At 42.0% G+C, this 27732-nt stretch overlaps 1 protein-coding gene across 1 annotated transcript; it reads left to right on the forward strand.

The window, feature by feature from the left end:
• Nucleotides 1-27727, forward strand: DDX21 (DExD-box helicase 21). Its single transcript, XM_066242275.1, has 15 exons — nt 1-168; nt 2575-3021; nt 6009-6084; nt 6839-7017; nt 8620-8737; nt 9804-9989; nt 10863-11008; nt 11679-11828; nt 12548-12709; nt 15706-15825; nt 17617-17690; nt 19563-19722; nt 21705-21839; nt 23997-24041; nt 25154-27727. The coding sequence occupies exons 1-15, from the start codon at nt 82-84 to the stop codon at nt 25421-25423; spliced, it is 2355 nt and encodes a 784-aa protein (XP_066098372.1). The 5' UTR covers nt 1-81; the 3' UTR covers nt 25424-27727.
• The last annotated feature ends 5 nt before the right edge of the window (nt 27728-27732 follow it).

The raw sequence follows: 27732 nt of genomic DNA on the forward strand, positions 1-27732 counted from the left end.
GGTGGGCCAAAAGGTTAGGGCTGTCTCTTCCTCTCCACGCGGTGGCGGATATCGGCGGGCCTGCACAGCTGGTGCTGCGTGATGCCGGGGAAACTCCTCAGTGAAGCGGATTTGCAATCAGACGCGGCCATGGGAAAAGTGGAGACACCACGAAAACAAAAGGAGAAGGTGCCACCGAGGGCGGAGGGACCTGGGCAAGGCAGGGCGAGAGGCCTGGGCGCTGAGGAGGGGCGCCGCGGGCTACGGAAGGAAGGGGTGCCACAGCTCGGTGAGCTTGGAGCACGGCGCGGAGCCGGCTTATCCGCAGACCCTCGTGGGTCTCGGCCGAGAGGCGTCTGGGGGTTGTGTCCTCCGCGGGTGGTAGGCGCGCCGCCTCGCTCCGGGAGTTCTGGCCGAAACCCGGACAGATCCGAGCTGAAGGGAGAGGCGGGTGTCCCACGTGGTCCCGGAGTTTGGGTGCCCCGCACCCGGTGCTCAGATTTGGACGTTCAAGGAAGGCTAGGATTCACATTTTAGCTCAAGTTCAGACCTAACTCCTGGCGAGTGCGTTCGCGGAGGGAATTGTAAATCAAGTCCAGGTAGGGACTTAGGCTTGAGACTGGACTAGTGAGACATTAACCCACCTGCGCACATGGGCGGTGTCCGCGGTGGGTGATATTTTTATCTTAAGAGGTACAGTTTTCCAGTAAGCAGCCCTTAGAAAAAATGGAACTAACTCAGATCCTCTTAATGTTTATTGACCAGATTGATTACCCGTTGAAATGTAAAGCTGTTGTGGTGCTAAGTGTACACCATATTTTTGAGCTGTGCAGCCTTGACACTGTCTGCCGCCTCTTTTTTTTTTTTGGTTAACGGAGTCAGAGAGAGGGACAGATAGGTAGAGATGAGAAGCATCAATCATTAGTTTTTCGTTGCAACACCTTAGTTCATTGATTGCTTTCCCATATGTGCCTTGACTGTGAGGCTACAGCAGACTGAGTAACCCCCCTTGCTTAAGCTGGCGACCTCGGGATCTCTAACCTGGGTCCTCCGCATCCGACGCTTTATTCACTGCACCACCGCCTGGTCAGGCACTGTCTGCCTCCTTATACTGATTTAACTGTGGCTGAGTCTGTTCTGAGATAAAGTCAGTGGGAACAAAGATTGTCCTTGAACTTGGGTTGTACATGACTTAGAATTTTCTTTCCTTGCTGTTTCTGTGTCTTTTTGATGTGGGGAGCTTTACAACAGCAAATTTTGGGCTTGTAGGAAGCCCAGGGAGCACAGACTTATCTTCTCAGGTGGGGACACTTCACCGCTTTACCTGCTCTGCACCAGTGAACTGTCCAGTTGTGGGCTGCTCAAATTAGGAGGGACACGACCAAAATTCATTATATTACAAAGGACACCACTAGGATGGGAAATCAACTTTTATTTGGTGGAACCAAGGGATGGAAGAACTGAAGTTGTGGGTTGGGGGCGGGGAGACAAGGTTTGTTTGTTTGTTGTTGTTTTTTCAGATATCTGAAGGAGGTCCTGTAGAATCTACATTGAAATGTAAAAAATCTACATTGTAGATTACCCTTATCCATGATTTGAGAGCAGAGGCCTGCCTGAAGTTTTAGGGCTGCAGATTTCAGCTCAATATAATAGTCTCCGCACTCCAGGGATTGTGCTGAGGCACTGTTCCAGAGGTTTTAACAGCTACGACACCTAATTGTTTTCAGTAATATTAAGTAGTCAAGTTTTCAGTAATAGGAAGAGTTGGAGAGGGTCAGACATTTTAGTAGGAGCCATAGTCTTGTTTGGTTTTGAGGGTTCACTCATTTCATGTCCTTGTAACTTGTGCTTTTCTCCCGTTCTTCTTTAAATTAGTTTATCTTTTTTACACATGTGGTGATAGATTGAGTTTTTTTTAGCTTTTTGGTTCATGAATTGTCTCACTGTAAATTTATTTGCACTTGTGAGATAGCCAAGGCAGATATTATGAGTTCTTGTTTTACCTGTACAGGAATTCTAGGAAAGAAAAGTCTGCTTAACATCTTCCATCCACGGATATATATGGCCTTATTACTCTTTTCAGAATTAAACTGTACTTGATCACTTGCTATAGTTGTGTGTTTAGAGCCTGTTGGAGTATCCTATGAGTCACCCAGATCCTTTGTGCCATTTTGGTTTTATAACTTGTTCTATCAACATGAACTGAAGCAGTTTTACAAGCTAATGAAATTATTGGTGTATACTTATCTCCATATAGCTAAGAAATAGTACTAAAAAGCACACTGTTTGATTTTTGCCTTATTGCAGAGTGGAAGTACAAATGTTGAAAAATGCCCCCAAATTGTGATCTTGAAGTAATTCAGAACTGGTGTATTATACAAATGTATCAGGTGCTTTGTTCGATGTTTGTATTTTCTTTTTCTTTTTAGGCAGTATATGTGAAAAAGTTTTTTATTGTTTTTGCTTTACATAGACTTTATTGGGATTACACTGGTTAACAAAATCACATGTTTCAGGGGCACAATTTCACATCATCTGTACACTGTGATGTGTGTTTGCCACTCTAATGTATCTTTTTTAAATTGATTTTTTTAGAAAGGTAGAAAAGAGAAGCCAAAATCGAATAAGACTGAAGAGGCAGCAGAAGAAAAGGAAGATGCTATTTCCCCTAAAGCTAAAAAAGTTAAAAAGAGAGCAGAGCCTTCTGAGGTTGACATGAATTCTTCTAAATCCAAAAAGGCAAAAAAGAAAGAGGAGCTGTCTCAAGATGACATGATCTCTCCTAAAATCAAAAATGTAAAAAAACCAAAGGAGCCCATAGAAAAGAAAGTTGTTTCTCTGAAAACCAAAAAAGTAAAAAAAAATGAGCCTTCTGAAGAAGAAGTGGGTGCTCCTAAACCCAAGAAGATGAAGAAAGAAAAGGAAATGAATGGAGAAATTGGGGAGAAAAGCCCCAAACTAAAGAATGGATTCTCTCATTCTGCACCTGACTCTAACTCCAATGAAACTGCCAGTGAAGAAAGTAACAGTGAGTTGGATCAGGTAAGCTTTCATCATTATCATTTGAGATAAGTAAGTAGTCACTATACATTATTACACTTGATCTTAGCCAAAAGGCCGAGAAGCGATCATCACTATACATTATTTAATAATGGGAGGATATTTGATTTGTTAGCACTTTATGGGGTCCTTTGAGCATAGAGTCAGAATGCCTCTTTTGCAAGTACAGTAAACAGATCTCATTAAGTTTGGGGAAAATCTCTCTAGAAGTGGTCAGCCTTATTTGCAAATCAGAAATCAACAGGAGGGGCCTGACCTGTGGTGGCGCAGTGGATAAAGCGTCAACCTGGAACGCTGAGGTTGCCGGTTCAAAACCCTGGGCTTACCTGGTCAAGGCACATATGGGAGTTGATGCTTCTTGCTCCTCCCCCCTTCTCTCTCTTCTCTATAATGATTAAATAAAATCTTTAAAAAAAAAAAAGTAAACTAAGTTACTAAATTATTATTATAAAAAAAAAAAGAAATCAACAGGAGGGTTATAGTCATGCAAATAGGTCCTAGCTTCCCTCTTAGGGGTTTCACCAAATAAATCATGATTAAGTGAGACCATAAGTCTCTTGGTTTAGGTTCAACCTGAGTTGAACAGGATGATTAAATAAATCTGGCCACCTGGAAGCTAATTCTGTTATCTTTCAGAAAATCAGCAAAGAAATTCTGATAAACAATTTTGTGTTTGATGTAGGTTGTGATCAACATTTTAGAATTTTTTATTTTATTGATTTTAGTGAGAGAGGAAAGGAGAGAGAGAGACAGGAACATTAATCTGTACCTGTATGTGCCCTGACCAGGGATTGACCCTGCAGCCTCTGCACGATACTCTAACCAACCAAGCTATCTAACCAGAGCAAGATTTTAGAATTTTTTTTTTTTTATTTATTCATTTTAGAGAGGGGGGAGAGAGAGAGAGAGAGAGAGAGAGAGAGAAGGGGGGAGGAGCAGGAAGCATCAACTCCCATATGTGCCTTGACCAGGCAAGTGCAGGGTTTCGAACTGGTGACCTCAGCGTTCCAGGTCGACGCTTTATCCACTGCGCCACCGCAGGTCAGGCAGAATTTTTTTTGATTATAAAAAAATAAGGCCCTGGTCGAGTAGCTCAGTTGGTTAGAGCATCATCCCAATACACCAAGGTTGTGGGTTTGATCCCAGTCAGGGCATATAAGAGAAGCAACCAGTGAATGCATAAATAAGTGGATAAATGAGTCAATGCATCTCTCATCAATGGAAAAATATAAAAAATTAAAAATAAATAATTTAGGGAATTACAGAAATTTACTTTTCAAATATGTCTCCTTAAAATTTTTGCATTCAGTCATTCAATAAATATTAGGCACTTTTCAGGTAAAAATGTGACCTGTTATATTTTGATATTTTCTTGCTGTACTTTTTATACATGGAACTTTTTTAAAAATCAGGTTAGGATTGTACTGTATACAATCTTATAACCTGACTTCCATTTTTATATATTTCTTCAACTTTTATTAAATATTTATTTTAATTTTATTTATTGTTAAATTAAAAATACTAAATTTTTTTTTTTTTTTTCTGAAGCTGGAAACGGGGAGGCTTCCCAGTGCCCGGGCCATCTTTGCTCCAATGGAGCCTCGGCTGTGGGAGGGGAAGAGAGAGACAGAGAGGATGGAGAGGGGGAGGGGTGGAGAAGCAGATGGGCACCTCTCCTGTGTGCCCTGGCCAGGAATCAAACCCAGGACTTCCGCACGCCAGGCCGACGCTCCACCACTGAGCCAACCGGCCAGGGCCTAAATGTTTTTAATGGTTATGTAATCCATCATATAAATGTTTAGAAATTTACGTAATTATTCCTTTGTTGAGCATTCAGATTTTTTCCAATCAAATAATGTCACCAGTTGCTCCTTATTTTCTGTGGATGTATATTTATTTTATTTTACCTTTTGTATTTTTCCGAAGCTGGAAACGGGGAGAGACAGACAGACTCCCACATGCGCCCGACTGGGATCCACCCGGCATGCCCACCAGGGGGCGATGCTCTGCCCTTCCGGGGCGTCGCTCTGCCGCAACCACTCTAGCGCCTGGGGCAGAGGCCAAGGAGCCATTCCCAGCGCCCGGGCCATCTTTGCTCTAATGGAGCCTTGGCTGCGGGAGGGGAAGAGAGAGACAGAGAGGAAGGAAGGGGGGGGGTGGAGAAGCAAATGGGCGCATCTCCTATGTGCCCTGGCTGGGAATCGAACCTGGGTCCCCCACACTCCAGGCCAACGCTCTACTGCTGAGCCAACCAGCCAGGGCCTGTGGATGTATATTTAAATGGGTATCGCTGTGGAAAGGTCTAATGACCTCTGCAACGGTATATTCGTTTGGAATGGCTATGGAATATAGTTCTTAGTTGAGACTGATTATGCCTTCACTAGTCATACATAGTATATGTGTAGTACATACTTGCTACACATTTTTCAGTGACCTTGGGTTCAAGCCAGCAACCTCTGGTTTATGTCTCTGGTCCCATACTCATGCTGGCCACCCTGTGCTCAAGCTGGTGAGCCTGCTCTCAAGCCAGAAGAGCCCACACTCAAGCCAGTGACCTTGGGGTTTTGAACCTGGGTCCTTAGCATCGCAGGTCAACACTCTATCCCGTACGTCACCACCAGTCAGGCAGATACTTCCTTTTTAGACCTTCATTTACCTAATACCAAGGTTTTTGTGTCTTTTTGGTTGGTTGAGAAGAGGTATTTTATAATTTTTTTTTAATTTATTGCTTTTAGGAGAGAAAAATCAATTTGTTGTTTCACTTATTTATGCATTAATTTGTTGATCCTGTATGTGCCTTGACCAGGGACTGAACCCACAACTTGGGCATATCAGGATGATGCTCTAACCAGCTGAGATACCTAGCCAGGGCAAGAATAGGTTCTTTAGTTTCTTTCTCAGAAGGCTTCTCTGTATTAACCTGTTGGGGTGAAGTTATTGATTTCTTTCTGTGGTCCTTTCCTTGATAGGAAATACCTGTGGAACAAAAAGAAGGAGCTTTCTCTAATTTCCCCATATCTGAAGAGACTATTAAACTTCTCAAAGGTAAGAATAGAAATACTGTATAAATCAGAACATACTATTTGGAGCGCTCCACTGGTTTTGTTGAGATGTACTGGGACATGTTCTTTGTTGACTTGTAAACTACCGTAGTTGTTAAAGTTTGTTCAATACAATTTGTATATTCAGAATTGTAATGACTAACAGTGCTGCTGCAATTCAACAGTTGATGCCATGTTAGTATTTTCTTTTTTTTTTTTTTTTTTTAAATTTTATTATTTATTCATTTTAGAGAGGAGAGAGAGAGGGAGAGAGAGAGACAGAGAGAGAGGAGAGAGAGAGACAGGGGGGAGGAGCTGGAAGCATCAACTCCCATATGTGCCTTGACCAGGCAAGCGCAGGGTTTCGAACCGGCGACCTCAGCATTTCCAGGTTGACGCTTTATCCACTGCGCCACCACAGGTCAGGCCAGTATTTTCTTTTCTTATCCTTTTCCACTTCTTGTGCTATTCCTAGGGGAATGACACCAGTCTGGCTTAGAATTTCTCTTGGCAGTGCCTGTGAAGGGGCTAGATGGGGCGGATGCTCAACCAGGTGTTTTCTGAACCATGTGTGGAACAGTCTGGACTTGCATTGCAGATTTAAAGTTTGTTGGTATTTTTCAGTCAAGTAGATTCTTCACTACCAGAATATATTTAAACCTGATTTTATAGATGTTGATCAGAAGGTAGTTTCTCCTTTAGTATGGCTGATATTTTAAGAACTGCAATATCAGGTAACACAGTTAATTTGTTTACAGCCCGTGGGGTGACCTTCCTGTTTCCTATACAAGCAAAGACATTTTACCATGTGTATAGTGGAAAAGATTTAATTGCACAAGCACGGACAGGAACTGGGAAGACATTCTCTTTTGCCATCCCTTTGATTGAGAAGCTTCTGAAAGAACTGCAAGACCGGAAGAGAGGCCGTGCCCCTCAGGTAACTCATAGCTTTAACACAGACCTCAGTGGCTCCAAATCCACACATGAAAAAAACATCTTGGGCATTGTTTACAAACTCGACTGTTTTTATTGGATTTTCCTTAAAGTCTTTTATGGGTATTCACTTAGGTCTGTATTTGCAGGTAAACCAGGATAGTTCTTTCTAAGTGTTGGCCTTAAATCCCATGTATTTAAACATTGTAATCCATCCCATGGTTGTGATCACCTGTATTATTTATTAATGCTCATCATCTTCCTTTCAAACTATTAGATGTCCCTGGGGCTCACAAGTTTGGTCAAGTGTCTTTACTATTTTTGCTTAAGATGGGGAAAGCATTTTTAGTAAAGATGCGTGAATAGGGAGGCGCTTGGAGGTGAAAAGGCCAAGCTTCCTTACCTCATTGAAGTGCCTGTGTTACCATGCTGGCTGACGATTCTTGTACCTGAATTTTTGGCCCTACCTCACTTGTTTACTGACCTTTTGTGCCCGTGCTTCTGCTTCATTAATTTATTTGTATACTTTTGTTAACAACTATAGTACTAAATTATTTGAGAGTGCCTAGAATGCCATCTGGCACATAGTGGATAGTCAGGATGAATGTATTAGGTTGTTTTTCTTAAATCATATTTGTGTAAGGTGGTTACCCTACAAGGGATCTGTAGTGGTTTCGTATTGTATGTCCTGTTGGATCAAACTCACTGCTGCAGGATTCAAAGCCCCTCATCATGTTCGTCCTGCCTTGTCTAACTTTCATTCTACTTCAGATTTACTGTGGTGTAGAGGTTCAGAACACAGGTTTTGGAGCCTGACTCTGAATTAAATTCTAGGCTCAGCTTCTCAGCCTATAGGTCTTTTTGTTGTTGTTTTTATTTTGTGTTTTTTTATTTTTATTTTTAGATTTTATTTATTGATTTTATAGAGAGAGGAGGGGTTGGAACAAGAAGTATCAACTCATAGTTGCTTCACCTTAGTTATTCATTGCTTACTTGCCGCATGTGACTTGACGAGGCAAGCCCAGGGTTTTGAATTGGTGACCTCAGCATCCCCGGTTGATGTTTTATCCACTGTGCCACCACAGGCCAGGCTTAGCTTTTGGTTTTTCAAATCTCTTGTATTATTGTAAGTGTTACAATACAATTGCATGATAGGTATTATAGATGAATAACTTGTGAGAATTAAATGAAAATAATGCATAGTAAGCATTTAATAGAGGCTGAAACACAGTAAAAGCACAAATATTGGCTAATGTTATCAGCACTATTACTCCTTGCTCAAGCTGTTCCTCTTCCGGCGTGCTGTTCTTCACTAGCAGCTCCATGAAGCTTTCCTTAGTCCCTTCAGCCTGCTCCATGCGACACTCCCGGAGTGCCGTACCTTTGGGTACCTGCTTTCCCTCTGATTGCTAGGATCACAATCTTTTCTCCTGAGTTGATTCGTCAGAACTATATTTTGTGATCCTTCCACTTACACAGCACATTAATTACAAAGCACATAATAGTTGTTTTGAAAATACTTGTTAGGATGCGGTGGACCTTCTGATAAATTCCAAATTTGATAAGAAACAAATGTTGCAAATTCAGTTTAGTTTTTCCTTTTCAGGTACTGGTTCTTGCACCCACAAGGGAATTGGCAAATCAAGTAAGCAGAGACTTCAGTGACATCACAAAAAAGTTGGCAGTGGCTTGTTTTTATGGTGGAACTCCCTATGGAGGTCAAAGTAAGTAAATCCAAAATTGAGAAAAGGTAAATGCCATTCATTGTTGAATGCCTTGTTTGGATCCAACCCTGACATCATCTTTACCTGGTCTAGTTATCTGATGGTTTCCTTTGTTATTATTGTTTAAAGATGGTCCTGCCTGATGACGTGTCAAATCCTGTGAACCATTCTTAGGACTTTTGTATTATCTATGTTTATCTCACGGCTGCATAGGTATCTTACTGAACCCAAAAACAGAGTCCAGTTGGGAGCTAGAAAGTCAGAATTCAAAGTTACTCTTTTTATCTGTGGATCTTGGGTCTCTGCCTCTTGCATCCTTGGTTCTTTTCGCTGTAGGCAGGTGGTTTTTTTTCTCTTCACCCAAGCACCATAAACCCCCCATCTCCCCTCCTCCCCGCCGTGGTACTCAATTACTTCCCAGTTCAATTCAGGAAGAGGTTCAAGGCATTAAAGAAGTCTTAGCATTGGCACACAAGGCTTAGTTCTTTACAGCTTTGGTGGAATGAATGTAGGCTTTGGCATCAGAAAGGCCTGGGTTTGAGTCTAGGCTGTTCACAGAGTAGCTGTGTGATTTTAGGTTCAAGTTTGATTTTTCTGCTTCCTTGAACATAAAACGTTACTAAACTCAGCCTGCAGTGGTGTTGTGAGGATCGAATTTGGTGATGTATGTACAGTGCCTCTCATACCTGGGCTGTAATAGCAACTCAGTTAAAAGCTGCATTATTACCATCTCATCCAATTATATTGAACTCTGTTTTCCTGAATGTCTCTATACTTCTTGGAATTGTTGCCCTTCTAGCTTATCTCATCCTAAACTTTATATAAAAAGTTTCTATTTCTTTGAGATTCTTACTCTCACTTTGTGAAACCTTGACACTTTCCATCAGTTAAGGAAGTCATTTCTTTCCTGGTGCTACCATCTTTATTTTCAATACCTAGCATATTAATATATACCTTGTGCTTGTGGTTAGTAAATAATTTCAAATAAAAATATTTTTAATTGGTACCCCAACCTAGTAAAAGGAGTTCAAAACCCAGTGTATCTTATCAATATGTTCTCTTACAGTTGAACGTATGCGGAATGGGATTGACATCCTGGTTGGAACACCAGGTCGTATCAAAGACCACCTGCAGAATGGCAAGCTAGATCTCACCAAACTTAAGCATGTTGTCCTGGATGAAGTGGACCAGATGTTGGATATGGGGTTTGCTGATCAAGTGGAAGAGATTTTAAGTGTGGCATACAAGAAAGGTAAACTTCAAGTTCAAGGCATTGATCAGAGGGAGCAGAAGGGTGGTGATTAAGTCATTTTCTAAAAGTTAAATGAAACTTTAGGAAATTTGGAGGTGACTTATTTTATTCAGGAAAACTTGAATTAAAAAATAATTCATGATTTATCACAGACGGGAGGAATTTGAGAGTAAAGAGGAAAATTTATTATCTACCACTTTGATATACTTGTTATATTCTTGACTTTTGCTGTTGTAAGTATGTGTATGTGCATTAGTATAACCTTACTGTACATATAAAAATTTGATATAATAGTCTATGAAGGGGTTATGCCATGATTTAATTCCACCTATGTGTTTTAATTCCCAGATAATATAAATAATTCTGCTTATATACATTTTTTTTTTTTTTTTGTACAGATAGCTTTCTTTTATGGAAAGCTATTCTGTTTGGAATTAGTTCTTTAGGATAGATTTCTAGAAGTGAAATTACTGAGTTGAAAGGTTCAAGCTCCTCAGTAGACATTGTCAAGTTGCTCTTCAAAAAGGTTATACCAGCTGTGTGCTGCCAATATATGAAAGTGCAATGAATTGATGTTTTCCAGTTGGTTGGATTTGTTATAATGGACAGATTGCCCGTGTGGTCCCTAAAGGCCAGTGATCAAAAAGCAAAATAAGTTTACAGTGCTTTTGCTTTTTCCAGAATCCTTTACATAAATTATTTAGGCAGTATTTCTGTGGCTGTTGGGAACCTCTGTGTCTCTCATTTTTGTATTCTCAGTGCCTGGCATGGCCTCGTGGTTGCTGGAGTGTTAATGGGTCTCGGAGAATTGGGTGGGGTGGAATATTTTGTTGACCTGTTTGGGTTATTCATACTTGTTTCCCCACCCCCAAGATTCGGAAGACAATCCTCAAACACTGCTTTTTTCTGCAACTTGCCCTCATTGGGTATATAATGTTGCTAAGAAATACATGAAATCTACATATGAACAGGTGGACCTGATTGGTAAAAAGACCCAGAAAACTGCAATAACTGTGGAGGTAAATGATTCATTTAGTTGCTAGAATTAGTATAAATTGTATATATTTTTTTCCTCATAGTTTTAAGACTGTCAAATACAAATTCTTTCTAAATAAATACTAAATTCATGTGAAAAGCTAAATAAAGACATATTTCTGTTTGAGTTGTATATGGTATTTGTATTTTCTAAATTGCATTATTTTGTAGGCTGATTTCAGAATCTTAGAACTTACATTTGTCTGAATTATCTAAATAGAAATTACCTGGAGCCTTTAAACACTAGAGGGCAGTGGAGAAATTTAGTGTTTTGTGTAGAAGCTGTTTTCATCTTAGGGTTAGGTACCTCCAAGTAATAGATCTGTCTGGTAACTGCCTACTGATTGCATTTTTAAGTGGATGAAAGGACAAAACATATAGAAATTTCTCTTGTTCATTATTTGGTTTTCTGTAGGAATCTCAATGGTATTGTTTTCCTACATTTTTTTTCCTGGTTAGAAAATAGATAAAGAAGACAGATGCTCTGGAGAAAGAGAAAAGTCTCTCTGCTTTCATGCTTTAGTTTTTTCTCTAAGCAGTGTGGTCTACTGTAGTCAGTCTTAACTGCTTTTGAGTGCCATTACGGTGAGCAGGTGATTGACTTCAGGTTTGCTAGGCATTATGAAATAGACCTTTTTCCCCCTCTCTTTTTAGCATCTGGCTATCAAGTGCCACTGGACTCAAAGAGCAGCAGTTATTGGGGATGTGATCCGAGTATACAGTGGTTTTCGTGGGCGCACCATCATCTTCTGTGAAACTAAGAAAGATGCCCAGGAGTTGTCTCAGAATACGTCCATAAAGCAGGTTGGTCCTTCCTCCCCTTTTCCTTTAGGGAGGAAGCATCTTTTATTTAAAAAACTTTTTTTAACCTTTATTTATTGATTTTAGAAAGAGGAATGGAGAGAGAGAAAAAACACTGGTTTATTATTCCATTTATTTATGATTCTTTTATGTGCCCTGTCCAGGGATTGAACTTGCAACTTTGGCATAATGGAATGATGTTCTAACCTACTGAGTTACCTGGTCAGGGTGAAGCATTTTTTAATTAATAGGGTATACATATTAGAGTTCAGTCTCATCTTAGAGATGTGGAAAAGCTGGCTCAAACTAAGGTTATGCAAGCAAATAGAGTTGATCACTCTTATCTGGTATTCTTCTTTTTTTTATTTTATTTGTTTTTTACAGAGACAGAGAGGTATAGATAGGGTCAGACAGACAGGAACGGAGAGAGATAAGAAGCATCAATCATTACTTATTCGTTGTGACACCTTAGTTGTTCATTGTGCTTTCTCATATGTGCCTTGACTGTGGGGCTACAGCAGACTGAGTGACCCCTTGCTCAAGCCAGCAACCTTGGGTCCAGGCTGGTGAGCTTTGCTCAAACCAGATAAGCCCGTGCTCAAACTGGCGACCACGGGGTCTCGAACCTGGTTCCTCCGCATCCCAGTCCGATGCTCTATCCACTGCACCACCGCCTGGTCAGGCAGATCTGGTATTCTTAAGCTAGTTTATTTCTTTGACAGGATGCCCAGTCATTACATGGAGACATTCCACAGAAGCAAAGGGAAATCACCCTGAAAGGATTTAGAAATGGTGATTTTGGAGTTTTGGTTGCAACCAACGTTGCTGCTCGTGGGTTAGACATCCCTGAGGTTGATCTGGTTGTACAAAGTTCTCCACCAAAGGTAAGATTTTCTATTTTGATTTTATTTTATTGTTTCTTTTGTACACTAGAACATAATTGAAATTGTAGCATTTACTTTCATTTGATTAATGATAACTGTTTCTTGAGAACTGGTGGTGATTTTTGTATTTATTTTGAGCCCCTCCTCTCAGAACTGATAGTTGAATGCAAGTGGATCACTGGCAAGAGGTTAGAAAGATAATTTCTGGTTAGAGGGTGAGTCCTTGAAGGCTTCATGGAAATAATACAGTTTGAACTGGACTTTGAACATGGTTAGGACTCAGATGGGGTGGAGAGAGGATGGATGAAGTCATGAGCTAGAGAATAGAGAAGGGAGAAAATAGCTCCCATAGTTAAAACTGCTGGGGTTTCTAGGAGATAGGAACCTTTCTTTTTTTTTTTTTTCATTTTTCTTAAGCTGGAAACAGGGAGAGACAGTCAGACAGACTCCCGCATGCGCCCGACCGGGATCCACCCGGCACGCCCACCAGGGGCGACGCTCTGCCCACCAGGGGGCGATGCTCTGCCCATCCTGGGCGTCGCCATGTTGCGACCAGAGCCACTCTAGCGCCTGAGGCAGAGGCCACAGAGCCATCCCCAGCGCCCGGGCCATCTTTGCTCCAATGGAGCCTTGGCTGCGGGAGGGGAAGAGAGAGACAGAGAGGAAAGCGCGGCGGAGGGGTGGAGAAGCAAATGGGCGCTTCTCCTGTGTGCCCTGGCCGGGAATCGAACCCGGGTCCTCTGCACGCTAGGCCGACGCTCTACCGCTGAGCCAACCGGCCAGGGCTAGGAGATAGGAACCTTTCAGGGAGGGCCCTGAAGCAAAATTTATATGGTGTGGACAGTACTTCACATAAATAAAAGTTGGCCTAAAAGAGCCTTGTTTATATCACATCAAGTGTGAAGACCCTGTAACCTCCCCAAAAACCAGCAAATCCCTCAGGATTAAAGGTTGTTTATAATGTTGGAAAAAAATACCTGATTACTATGAAGTCATCAATTCTTTTATTTTTTTTAAGAGAGAGACAGAAAGGGAGAGAGGTGAGAAGCATTAATTCTCATTTGTGGTGCTTTAGTTGTTCATTGATTGCTTCTCATATGTACCTGGGGGCTCCTGTGAAGCCAGAGACCTTGGGCTCAAGCCAGCAACCATGGGATCATATCGATGATTCCACGTTCAAGCTGGAGACCTGTGCTCAAACCAGTGACCTTGGGGGTTTCCAACCTGGGACCTCAGCATCCAAGTCAACACTCTATCCACTGCACCACCACCAGTTAGGCTGAAGTCATCAATTCTTATTTATTTATTTTTCTTTTTTCCAAGTAAGAGGAGAGGAGATAGTGAGACAGACTTCTGCATGCGCCCCAATTAGATACACCTGGCAACCTCTGTCTGGGGCTGATGCTAGAATCAACTGAGCTATTTTTAGCACGTGAGGTTGATGCTCAGATGAACCAAGCCACTTGCTGTGAGAGGGAGAGAGGGGAAGAAGGAGGGGAAGAGAAGCAAATGGTTGCTTCTCTTGTGTGCTCTGTCTGGGAATTGAACCTGGGAGATCCATATACTAGGCCTATGCTCTATCCACTGTGCCAACCAGCCAGGGCCTGAAGTCGTCAGTTCCTGTTAAGGTTAAGTCCCATTAATGTGTGGCATAGACATTGTTTAGATGAACCTGCAGACTACAGTATTATACCCATAGCCATATATAATTATATATATTATAGCCATAGCCATGTGTAGCTGTTGAACACTTAAAAGGCACCTCATCTTACTTGACATGTGCTATAAGTATAAAACATACATTGGGATGTCGTTGTTTTTAAACTTTTTATTACGCACACTGGATTTTGAAGACATGAAAAGGAATGCCAAATACCTCATTTGATAACGTTTTAAATAACATTGAAGTGATAAAATATTTCATTATATTGAGTTAAGTAAAATTAATTTAACCTTTGTGTTCTACTTTTTAGTGTGGTTACTAGAAAATTAGAGATTGAAATTACATACTCAATTGAACAGCACTATTCAGATGATGCTTTGTTCAGATTTATCCACTGAATAGGGACCGTTGTACTAGAGATTTTAAAAAATTGTCACAATACTTCAGGTTTTTAAAAATTGACTTTATTGGCCCTGGCTGGTTGGCTCAGCGGTAGAGCGTCGGCCTGGCGTGCGGGGGGACCCGGGTTCGATTCCCGGCCAGGGCACATAGGAGAAGCGCCCATTTGCTTCTCCACCCCCACCCACTCCTTCCTCTCTGTCTCTCTCTTCCCCTCCCGCAGCCAAGGCTCCATTGGAGCAAAGATGGCCCGGGCACTGGGGATGGCTCCTTGGCCTCTGCCCCAGGCGTTAGAGTGGCTCTGGTCGTGGCAGAGCGACGCCCCGGAGGGGCAGAGCATCGCCCCCTGGTGGGCAGAGCATTGCCCCTGGTGGGCGTGCTGGGTGGATCCCGGTCGGGTGCATGTGGGAGTCTGTCTGACTGTCTCTCACTGTTTCCAGCCTCAAAAAAGTATAAAAAAAAAAAATGACTTTATTGGGGCAGCCTTGGTTTTAAAATGATGATACAGGTTTCAGGTACATGTCTATAATACATCATTTATATAATGTATTGTGTTCACCACCCCAAAACAAGTCTCTTTCTGTCACTATTTATTCCCACTTTATCCCTTCTAACCTCCCCCCACCCCCACCCCCTTTCCCTCTGGTAATTACCAAAGTGTTGTTGGTGTCTGAAGGTGCTTTTTTCTTTTTGGCTTAATTCCTTTATGTTTTCACCTAGCCCCTAACCCCCTCCTCTCTGAGAGCTGTCAGTCTGTTGTCCGTATCAGTGAATCTGTTTCTATTTTGTTTGTCTTGACAACACTTTAAATTGAAATGATAAGAGACCTCCTCCCTCGTACCTCTGGCATATTACCACCAACCTTGCCTCTCTGTAGCCTGCTCGGTCCTCGGTCCTCGTCTCTTTGTGTTACTCATGTACTTTTCTTTGACAGGATGTGGAGTCCTACATTCATCGTTCTGGGCGAACGGGCAGAGCCGGAAGGACTGGAGTTTGCATTTGCTTTTATCAGCACAAGGAAGAATATCAGTTAGCACAAGTGGAGCAAAAAGCGGTAAAACTATTTTCTTAGCCTTATTCAGCAAATGTTAAGTTCTGAAATCAGTCTTTGGTTTCTCCATTCAATTTTTATTGAATTTACTTTTATTTCTAGCATGTTACATCAACTGAAAGCTTATTGTTAGATACAGGTTTTATATATTATCCTATGATATGCAGTGGTTTTCAACATTTTTACCTATGGGGACCGGTTAAAATAGGAGAATTATTTCAAGAACCACTAAGGCAGAAATCACCCTGAGCATAAATGAATTTGACTAAGATCATTGGGTCTATCACACAGCATCAGGGTGGGTAACTCTTTCACGGACCAGCATGAGGTCTCTAGTGGACTGGTTCACAGACCAGTGGTTGGAAAACACTGACATAAAGCCTATTTTGAAAAATCTTTGCATTTGAAAGCAATGGTGTTATTTTCCTATTTATAATTATAAGGGGTGATTTATGTTAGAAAGGCAGTTTTCAGACAGTTGTAACATGAAGTACTGTATCAGAAATATTTAAGCATAGATTAGGGGGTTATAGGAATTATTCTGTAAGGAAATTCATAAATAGGTATTTCCTCAGGATATAGAGCTTAATCTCCCTTTTTCTTCTTGAGCAGACTACACTTAGTGACTTGCTTCCAAAGAATAGAGTAGGAATGGTGGGGCAGGGGAGACTTACAGTGCAAACAGCAGCAAACATTGCCTGGCCAGATTGACCTCAGTGATAAGCATGGGTCCCTCTGATACGATGTGATGAGGCAGCATTCACTTCTGATCTTCTTCCCCCAAACCTATGACTGCAGTGTAAGCATGTGAAAAATATCAGGCAGGCAGATTAAGGTACGGTCTATAGAATACCTGACCAGGACTCCTTAAAACTGTCCAGGTCATAGACTGACCAGGTGGTGGCGCAGTGGATAGAGTGTCGGACTGGGACGCGGAGGACCCAGGTTTGAGACCCTGAGGTCACCAGCTTGAGCCCAAGGGCGCTGGCTTGAGCAAGGGGTCACTCGGACTGCTATAGCCCCCCGTTCAAGGCACAGATGAGAAAGCAAAGCAATCAATGAGCAACTAAGGAACCGCAATGAATTTTTTTTTTTAATTTTTATTTATTCATTTTTTCTTTTTAGAGAGGAGAGGGAGAGACAGAGAGAGAGAGAGAGAGAGAGAAGGGGGGAGAAGCTGGAAGCATCAACTCCCATATGTACCTTGACCAGGCAAGCCCAGGGTTTCGAACCGGCGTCCTCAGCATTTCCAGGTCAATGCTTTATCCACTGTGCCACCACAGGTCAGGCCGGAACCGCAATGAATTGATGTTTCTCATCTCCCTTCCTGTCTGTCTGTCCCCTCTGTCTCTGTCACAAAAAAACTGTCCAGGTCATAAAAAACAAGGAAAGACAAAACGCCACAGAGCAGCGGAGTCTAAAAAGACATGATATGATGATTTGCTGTAATACAGTATCCTGGATTGGATACTGAAATAGAGAAAAGATATTAGTAGAAAAACTAGTGAAATTTAAATGAAGTTTGAAGTTCAGTTAATTTTAAGGTAGCAATTGGTTTCTAAGTTGGGACTAACGTACTTAATGGCAGGTTTAATCCATAGTAATAACAAAAAAAAAAACTTGGTGCATTGTATATAGGAACTCTCTGTAAATTTAAAACCATTCTCAAAAAGTTTATCTTATAAATACATAATAAATATATTTGGTAAATAGAAAAAATTAGAGGACTACTAATCTCAATGGAAACAGTTAATGACCATGTAGTACAATAAACTATGGTTCATTTTCTTGTAGGGAATTAAATTTAAACGAATAGGTGTTCCTTCTGCTACAGAGATAATAAAAGCTTCCAGCAAAGATGCTATCAGGTATGTTCCCACCACTGCTGTGGTCTGTGTTACTGCTAGGTTTATTTACAGCATGTCTTTGTACACTAATGAGATTTGGCTTTTTAAAATGTATTTTCTTTATTTTTTATTTTTAACAGTTTGTAACCCTCTTGTTAAAAAAACAGTCAGACAGTGCTGAAATAAAATTATGCAAAAGAAGTCTTCATTTCTACTCATCCCTGTTCACTAACGGAAACCACTATGAATAGTCTGGTTTGTCTTAGGCAGTTTAAGGAACTGTATTTTATGTATGGTGTAGGTGCTTTCCATCTGGAGACTGATCAGGTTGGGTCGCAGATTATATTCTAGATCTCCATTAATCCAGTCTCCTATCTGGTGGGAATGAGAGTTTATTATTTAAGTTATAGTAAATATATGGGATTAGATGAACTGTTGGCCATTGGAGGTGCTACTGGCATAGGGGCAAGAAAATTTGTTCTTGTGTGGCATTGTCCTATAAATTGAAGGATATTTAGCTGCTTAGCATCCTGGCTGTTCAGTGTGTATTGCTGGGGGTGACTGAGGTTGGCATGAAAACCAGAAAGGTCTTGTTTTCCAGGTGTCCCCTGCTAATGACTAGATTCTGAACTGCACTCTTAGAGTACTTTTCATGCCTATTTAAAAAATAGTCAAAGAAATGCATATTAATAGGTAGGAAAGTTCTGCAAATTGATAGGATTTAACTCAGCATTTTCCAAATTTATTCTAGCATGCTTTTCTTTAAGCATCCTGCAAACAGGGTTTCCTATGACACCAGTTAAGGAAACTTGGGGTTAGATGGCCAAGTAGGAGAAAAGAGACAGATATATTGGTGGTGGTGTGTGAGAGACGGCCTGGAGAGCACAAGCCTGTGGGAAGAGGCTACCTCCCACAGCGCAAGCGCTTCCAAAGTGGAGATGTGACACTTATTATTGCCAAAATAATAGTGCCTCCCCAATACATGTATAGTCTCATAAAGGCCTGCATCATATCTAACCTTTTTTGGGAGTCTTTTTTTCTTTTATTTCAGAATGGAAATAGCTGTAGTATTTTCTTTTTTTTGGTATTTTTCTGAAGCTGGAAACGGGGAGAGACAGACAGACTCCCACATGCGCCCGACCGGGATCCACCCGGCACGCCCACCAGGGGCGAAGCTCTGCCCACCAGGGGGTGATGCTCTGCCCCTCCGAGGCGTCGCTTCTGCCTCGACCAGAGCCACTCTAGTGCCTGGGGCAGAGGCCAAGGAGCCATCCCCAGCGCCCGGGCCATCTTTGCTCCAATGGAGCCTTGGCTGCGGGAGGGGAAGAGAGAGACAGAGAGGAAGGAGGGGTGGGGGCGGAGAGGCAAATGAGCGCTTCTCCTGTGAGCCCTGGCTGGGAATCGAACCCGGGTCCACCGCACGCCAGGCCGACGCTCTACTGCTGAGCCAACCGGCCAGGGCAGCTGTAGTATTTTCTGTTTCTATAAGTAACACATTCTTATTATAAAAATTATCAACATTTATTAAAATCAGGTTTAATGGCAATATGGCATTTCATTATACCTGTTTCATGGTTTATTTAACCAGTCCATATTGATGCTCATTTTTAAATTGTTTACACTTTTTTTTTTATCTATAATGCTGTGATGAACATCTTAATAACTTTTTTTTTTGGTTTGGTAGTAAATTAGAATTAGATACAATCAAAGGAATACATTTATTACTACAGAAATGAAATGATTGTATACATTGCATCAAAATGATATTTTAGACATATAAAAGATTTGGTTTGAAAGGTGCTGATTTATCTTGAGATATTGTTGTCTTAGAAATAAAATCTGCCCACTTGTACTATCTTTCTTCTAACAAATATATTCTCAATCAAACCACAGGCTTTTGGATTCTGTTCCTCCCACTGCTATTAGTCACTTCAAGCAGACAGCGGAGAAGCTGATAGAGGAGAAGGGCGCTGTGGAGGCCCTGGCGGCGGCACTGGCCCATATTTCAGGTGCCACGTCTGTAGACCAGCGCTCCTTGATCAACGCAGACGCGGTAAGGGTCCCTGTCAGGTTCTGGTGCTTTTTCATTTGGAGTTTGAGCAGGATTTAAAAGTGTTGCATTGGCCCTGGCCTGTGGCTCAGTGGAAAGAGCATTGGGCTGGTGTAGGGACATCCAAGGTTCGATTTCCGGTCAGGGAACACAGGAGAAATTACCATCTGCTTCTCTCCCCCCCTCCTCTCCCCTTCCTCTCTCCTTCCTCTCCCCTTCCTCTCCCCTTCCTCTCCCCCTTCCTCTCCCCTTCCTCTCCCCCTTCCTCTCCCCCTTCCTCTCCCCTTCCTCTCCCCCCTTCCTCTCCCCCCTTCCTCTCCCCCTTCCTCTCCCCCTTCCTCTCCCCCTTCCTCTCCCCCTTCCTCTCCCCCTTCCTCTCTCCCCTTCCTCTCCCCCTTCCTCTCCCCCTTCCTCTCCCCCTTCCTCTCCCCCTTCCTCTCCCCCTTCCTCTCCCCCTTCCTCTCCCCCTTCCTCTCCCCTTCCTCTCCCCTTCCTCTCCCCCTTCCTCTCCCCCTTCCTCTCCCCCTTCCTCTCCCCCTTCCTCTCCCCCTTCCTCTCCCCCTTCCTCTCCCCCTTCCTCTCCCCCTTCCTCTCCCCCTTCCTCTCCCCTTCCTCTCCCCTTCCTCTCCCCTTCCTCTCCCCTTCCTCTCCCCCTTCCTCTCCCCCTTCCTCTCCCCCTTCCTCTCCCCTTCCTCTCCCCTTCCTCTCCCCTTCCTCCCCCCTTCCTCTCCCCCTTCCTCTCCCCCTTCCTCTCTCCCCTTCCTCTCCCCCTTCCTCTCCCCCTTCCTCTCCCCCTTCCTCTCCCCTTCCTCTCCCCTTCCTCTCCCCCTTCCTCTCCCCCTTCCTCTCCCCCTTCCTCTCCCCCTTCCTCTCCCCCTTCCTCTCCCCCTTCCTCTCCCCCTTCCTCTCCCCCTTCCTCTCCCCCTTCCTCTTCCCCTTCCTCTCCCCTTCCTCTCCCCTTCCTCTCCCCCTTCCTTTCCTCTTCCTCTCCTCTTTCCTCTCTTTCATCTTCCTTCTCTCCCTTCTCCCCTCTCTTCTTTTCCCTCTTCTCCCCCCATTCCCCTCTTCCTCTCCCCCTTCCACAGCCAGTGGCTCGGTTGGTCTGAGCATCAGCCCCTGATGGGGGTTGCCAGGTGAATCCCAGTTGAGGTGTGTGTGGGTGTGAGCCTCAGTATCTCCCTTCCTCTCACCTAAAAAAAAAAAAAAAAAAAAGGAAGAAAGTTTTCCATTTAAACTTACCAGTTGTTTTGGGATTTTTTCCTAGTTTTACTTTTCAATTAAATTTAGCACTTGACGTTGTTTTATATTAGTTTTAGATGTACAGCATGGTGGTTAGACAGTCAGATACTTTACAAAGTGATCCCCCAGTAATTCAGGTACCCACCTGGTACCATACGTAGTTATTACAATGTTGTTACTACTCCCCTTGTTTTAGCTTGACCATGAAGGCAGGTGTCTAAACAGATCTGTCGAAATAGAAAGCAGATCCTGGTTGCCAGTACCCTGGATAAGGGGGAAATGGATGACTGCTAATGGGCGTGGGATTATTTTAGGATGATGAAGTGTTCTGGAATTTTAGATAGTGTTGATGGTTGCAAATTTTGTGAACATACTAAAAACCCCTGGATGTTACATTTTTAAGTGGTAAAAATTGTGGCTTTGTGGATTACATCTCAAATTTTGAAAATTGTAAAATGCACACACATAAAAATGTATATACAATTAGCCGGTATACCTAGAAACTTTAGAAAGTATGCTGTGGTATCACAACTGAGTTGTCAGTCTTGGCGCAGTATGCCAATCTTATTCACAGTTCCTCTTTGCTTATACTTATTTGTGTGGTTGGGCTGGGTGTGTGTGTACTATGGCCTTTTAGGGAGAATTTTTCCAGAAATACTTTAGAAATATAAGGGCAGGTGTTTATCTAGGTTTGTTTTTTTAGGTTTGTTTTTGAGACTTTAATTTTGTCCCCCTTTCTTCCATAGGGCTTTGTGACCATGATCTTGCAGTGCTCGATTGAAATGCCAAACATTAGTTATGCTTGGAAAGAACTTAAAGAGCAGCTGGGTGAGGGTATTGATTCTAAAGTGAAGGGAATGGTCTTTCTCAAAGGAAAGCAGGTAAGGAATGCCAGGACCCCTGTTGTGACTTTGCTTTGTGGTTCAGTATCAAACACTGTCCAGTGGTTTCTCCTGCTCTACAGGGAGGGATGCTGCATCTTTTCACTGTCTATAGAGTTTTCTCTGGGCAATATCCTCAATGACTCTCAGTTCCACTTACTCACCGACAGCCAACCCATCTGTATCTCTAGCCTAAAACATCTGCGTCCAGTGCTGAACTTGATCCAGTTGCTGATTTCTACACTAAGCTGGGGTATAGTAAAACAAGCATTCAAAATTGAATTCAGCTTGACCAGGCAGTGGCACAGTGGCTAGAGCGTCGGACTGGGATGTAGAGGACCCAGGTTCGAGACCCCGAGGTCACCAGCTTGAGCACGGGCTCATCCGGTTTGAGCAAAAAGCTCGCCATCTTGGACACAAGGTCGCTGGCTTGAGCAAGGAGTTACTTGGTCTGCTGTAGCCCCAAGGTCAAAGCACATAAAAGAAAGCAATCAATGGCCTGACCAGGCGGTGGCGCAGTGGATAGAACGTCGGACTGAGATGCAGAGGACCCAGGTTCGAGACCTGCGAGGTCACCAGCTTGAGCGCCGGCTCATCTGGTTTAAGCAAAGCTCACCAGCTTGGACCCAAGTTCGCTGGCTCGAGCAAGGGGTTACTCGGTCTGCTGAAGGTCCATGGTCAAGGCACATATGAGAAAGCAATCAATGAACAACTAAAGTGCCCCAACGAAAAACTGATGATTGATGCTTCTCATCTCTCCATTCCTGTCTGTCTGTCCCTATCTATCCCTCTCTCTGACTCTCACTCTGTTTCTGTAAAAAAAAATTAAAAGAAAGAAAGCAATCAGTGAACAACTAAGGTGCCACAACGAAAAACTGGTGATTGATGCTTCTCATCTCTCTTTGTTCCCATCTGTCTGTTCCTACCTATCCCTCTCTCTGTCTCTGTTAAAAAAAAAAATTGAATTCATAATGTTTTGTGTGTGAGAGAAAGAAAAAGAGGGACAGACAGACAGGAAGGGAGAGAGATGAGAAGCATTACTTTATAGTTGTGGCACCTTAGTTGTTCATTGACTGCTTTCTCAATGTTTTTTGTTTTGTTTTGTTTTGCTTTTTTTTTTTTTTTTTGATAGAGACAGAGGGACAGATACGGACAGACAGGGAAAGAGAGAGATGAGAAGCATCCATTCTTTATTGCGGCACCTTAGTTGTTCATTGATTGCTTTTTCATATGTACCTTGACCCGAGGGCTACAGCAGGCTGAGTGACCCCTTGCTCAAGCCAGCGACCTTGCTCAAGCTGGTGAGCCTTTTTTAAACCAGATAAGCCCACGCTCAAGCCGGCGACCTCGGGGTTTTGAACTTGGGTCCTCCGTGTCCCACTCTGATACTCTATCCACTGCGCCACCACCTGGTCAGGCGTTTTTTTGACTGGGGGCTCCAGCCAAGCCAGTGACCCCTTGCTCAAGCTAGAGACCATAGGGTCATGTCTATAATCCCACACTCAAGCTGGTCACTTCGGGGTTTTGAAGCTAGGTCCTCAGTGTCCCAGGCTGACACTCTACCAATTGCACCACCACCTGGTCAGGCATACTTTTGTAGAAAACTTTTTCGTAGGAGGCTGAATTATGAAAACTAGAAAATTAACCATAGAAGATCATTTATTTTTCTTCTTTTAGTTAGGCCATCCTAAATAGTTGACACTTTCTGATGAAAGGCAGTGTCTTTCAATGGTTTTAGAACATAGGCTCTGGAGTCATACTGATCAGAAATTTAAAACCTACTCTAATTACCAGCTGTGGGGCCTTAGACAAATCAGGTGCCTCTCCAGTCTTCTCTTTCTTCAGCTGTAAATGTAGCTAATGGATACTTGCAGATGAGCTTAGTATAATAGCCAAGAATGATCTCTAGTTAGCTCTAAACCATATTTTAGTCCCTTCTTAAAAAAATGTAGGTATGTATATGTGTATGTTATACATCCTTAGCTCTTGGCTATTGTGCTTTTGAGAGATACAATGTGTTGGCTTGGGTCTGAAGTTTACCTAAAAGTAATACCTTTTAAAAAAAACATAATACTTAGTCATTTGGAGGATCACTTAATGTGCATTTTATGCTACTAATCAAAGGCTGGATTAACTTGTATTTGTTTTGATTTTAAGGGTGTTTGCTTTGATGTTCCTACTGCAGCAGTGACGGAAATACAGGTATTTTTTTTTCTTGGATTTTGAAGTTAACATCTAAATTGTAGAATACTCATTATTGAAAATACAGACTAATAGAAAGGGAAACAACAGCTCCAGTCCCTATACTAAAAGACAGTTAAGAATTTTAGTGTTTTTTTTCCTAACGTTTTAGTCTTAATTGTTTTCTTGTTTGGCCTGCTTGTTTTCCTTTTCTGCAGTTTTGAAACAGATCCAGCTTTCCCCCCTATATATGTTACATGGGATTTACATAACATTTCAAATTTACATCTTTATGCAATACTGCTATGAGAGAAGCCTGTTTGTACATGATATATTTATGTTTTACTACCTGACAGCTTCGGGTACCCTGTGGTAACTGAATTGATAAATGCTTCTGTGGTGATGATACACTATAAGGGTACTTTTTAAAATTTTTTCATTGATTTGAGAGAGAGACAGCGGGGAAGGAAGAGAGAGAAAGATGCATCAGCTTGTTTCATTTAGTTATTCCACTTATTTGTGGGTTCATTGATTGATTCTTGTATGTGCCCTGACTGGGGATTGAACCTGTAACCCTCAGTGCACTGGGTCGACACTTTATCCGTTGAGCCACTCGGCCAGGACTTATGGGGGTACCTTTTTTTCACAGAGACAGAGAGCGAGTCAGAGGGACAGACAACAGGAAGGGAAAGAGATGAGAAGCATTAATTCTTCATTGCAGCACCTTAGTTGTTCAGTGATTGCTTTCTCATATGTGCCTTGACCAGGGGGCTACAGCAGAGCGAGTGACCCCTTGCTCGAGCCAGCGACCATGGAGTCATGTCTATGATCCCGCGCTCAAGCTGGTAACCTCAGGGTTTCGAACCTGGGTCCTCTGGGTCCCAGTCCAGTGCTCTATCCACTGCGCCATTGCCTGGTCAGGTTGGGGGTACTTCTTATAGTGCAACTTATTTTTCCACACTCCAGTGACTTAGGCTTTGGGCCATGAAAATTAGTATTTTTTGGCCAGTGAATTTTTAAGCACTGAGGTCTGGTTTTTCTCTTTGCAAAAGGGCAAAAATATCTTTTCTATGCCTTTTAAAACCAAATTCAGTAAAAATCAAAGAAGTAAGAACAGAAACATCTCTCAACAGGAAAAGTGGCATGATTCACGGCGCTGGCAACTCTCTGTGGCCACTGAGCAGCCAGAGCTGGAAGGACCACGAGAAGGATACCGAAGCCCCAGGGGCCAGCGTGAAGGCGGTCGGGGATTTAGGGGACGGCGGGACGGAAACAGAGGCTCCAGGGGACAGAGGGACAGAAATAGAAACTTCAGAGGAGAGCGATCAGGAGGCGGCAACAGAAATAACAGATTCCAAAACAAAGGCCAGAAACGGAGTTTTAGTAAAGCATTCGGTCAGTAATTGAAATAGAAGGTTTATATGGTAAAACAGAAATATGTTTGGCAACATGGAACTGAACAATTTTTTTTTCATACAAAGTTACACATTGTGTTTCCTTCTTGACCACTTTCGGAGGCCCCTCTATTCCAGAGAGACAAGCTTCATCCAGATTATTTCATCTGATGCTTATCATTTATAATTTGATTGCTACTTCTATATCAGGTTTTCCTTTTGTAAAGGTGTATGAATTCATTACATGTTTAGTCTAATGCAGTTTTTATAGATTATAAGATAAAGTCAAGCATGTATCTGCGTATACTTTTAAGTTGATCTGTCTTTATACTAGTGGTCTTCTTTCCTAAATGCCTGTGGGGAATGCAGCAGTATCCGGAGAGCACTTGGCTGTGTGATTGGCATTCCTCAGCCACTGCCACAGGTCCTCGTGTGGTCCAATAGCACGTCTTCCGAGAATACTGAGTGATGTTTTGAAGCAAGATGTCAAACTTAGCTTGGATGTAATAAAGTTTATGCCAGCATATGCTTTAGATTTGGAGAATGTGTGATATATCTGATAGAAGATGTTATAGAGATTAGCCATCATTATGTGCATTTTGATACATTTCTAGCTTCTCTGTATAAGGTGAGTTGTGCTTCAGTGAATTCTTCACAGATTTTGTACATTTATATATCTGTATGTATATAAATAACAATATTTTAATAGAAAGCAAGTATCTTTAAAGAATTCCAAATGTATAAAATGGCCTCATAACTTTCTTCATGAGTAAGTAGGCTGGATAAATGGGGCTTGATGATAATTTGTCCCACTTCCTATTGGAAGATAACATTATTTATCAAAGAATTAAGGGAGCAGGGAGCAGAGATTTGCATTGCTGAAGATTCAAAAATTAAAAAAAAAAAACCCACTGAAAATATTTTTTTATATGCAAGAAGGAAACATCTGTGGAGAGCAAAGAGAAGAACAAGTGGAGATGCATGGTAAAGCGTTCTTGTAATGGTGGAAACCTAATGGGTCAGTGCTGTTTCTGGAGATTAACATCTAATGGGCAAATGAAATTTTTAGGTAGCATGATGTGGTTTAGTTTTTCAAAGGTCTGGTTCCTATAGCCACATTATAGGAATCAATTTCTATTAGACTGTTACTACATTGGGAGCTTTTAGCTGTTTAGGAAACTTTTTATTTTTTAAGACAAACTATGGCTATTTTTGGTTGTTGCTTTGAGGGAACTCAAGAACTTGATGTAACTAACCCCCTAGCCATTTAACTGTGTGAGTTCTCAAATATTATTTCTCTGGAAAACTCTGCATGGTCCAGAAGCTTAAGAGTGGCGTTATCTTCTCGCCTTAATTCCTAGGAATTATGTACTGGGACTCTCAGGGAATAAACTATGATGGGAGGAGTTAAACTACACAGCCAGTCTTGTTTCTGTTTATTTGTTTTGAATAATGAAATCTTGCTGGGACCTGGTTTCTCTGAATTAGTCAAGTCTAACTGCCTCTTACTCGGTCACCTTGCAGTAGGGCTCAACAAGCCAGCTCAGCTCTGATCTGAGGCAGCATCCTTTTTCTGTTCTAACAGCAGTTCCATCTTTGAATCTGACTGGATGTTTCTCTGTTCTCAGAAATTCTCTTGGCTTTTATTCCCAGTCCACTTGTCAGTGTTTCTCTTTTCCTCGTGTTCCTCATGGCTTCCCATCAAGTCACAGATATTTAGGCGAAGGTGTTTGATGACAGAGAAAACTCATGTGCCTTGTGGATTACAGTTTATTAGATTCTGGTTTTGCTTAAATACTGAGCATACTTGGATAACAACCAAAACATTTCAGTTTGGGTAGAGATGGGTACCTTATCAAGCAGATTAAAAGTACACAGTACCCATCCTTGATTAAAACCTTGATGTGAATTAGCCTGAAGAAAAATAATCAGGTCTAAATCAAAAGTAAGGGAGAACATTGGATATTTCACTCTATGCAACTTAATTTTAAGGAAAGCATGGCTATGGCTATTTCAATAAATGAAGTTAAAGTTTCTCCTGGGTTCTAGAATTCAAACCATATTTATAAATGTGTATTCAACTACTGCTTGGTTGAAATTGACTTGTTGGTCTAGCCTGGAGAATGTTACCATTTTTACTATTTTCTGTGGAGAAAATATTGTTCACTTCACCAGCTCAGCGAACTTTTAAAATACAATCCATTTTTACATTAGAGTTACCTGTGCAATTGATTTCTTTACAATTGTACAGAAAATGTTTTTACTATAGTGTAAAATACTGCTTTATGCCATAATAAAGGTATTAGTACTTTTTATGG

Source organism: Saccopteryx bilineata, chromosome 9 (assembly GCF_036850765.1).
Source record: "Saccopteryx bilineata isolate mSacBil1 chromosome 9, mSacBil1_pri_phased_curated, whole genome shotgun sequence".
Classification (NCBI taxonomy): domain Eukaryota; kingdom Metazoa; phylum Chordata; class Mammalia; order Chiroptera; family Emballonuridae; genus Saccopteryx; species Saccopteryx bilineata.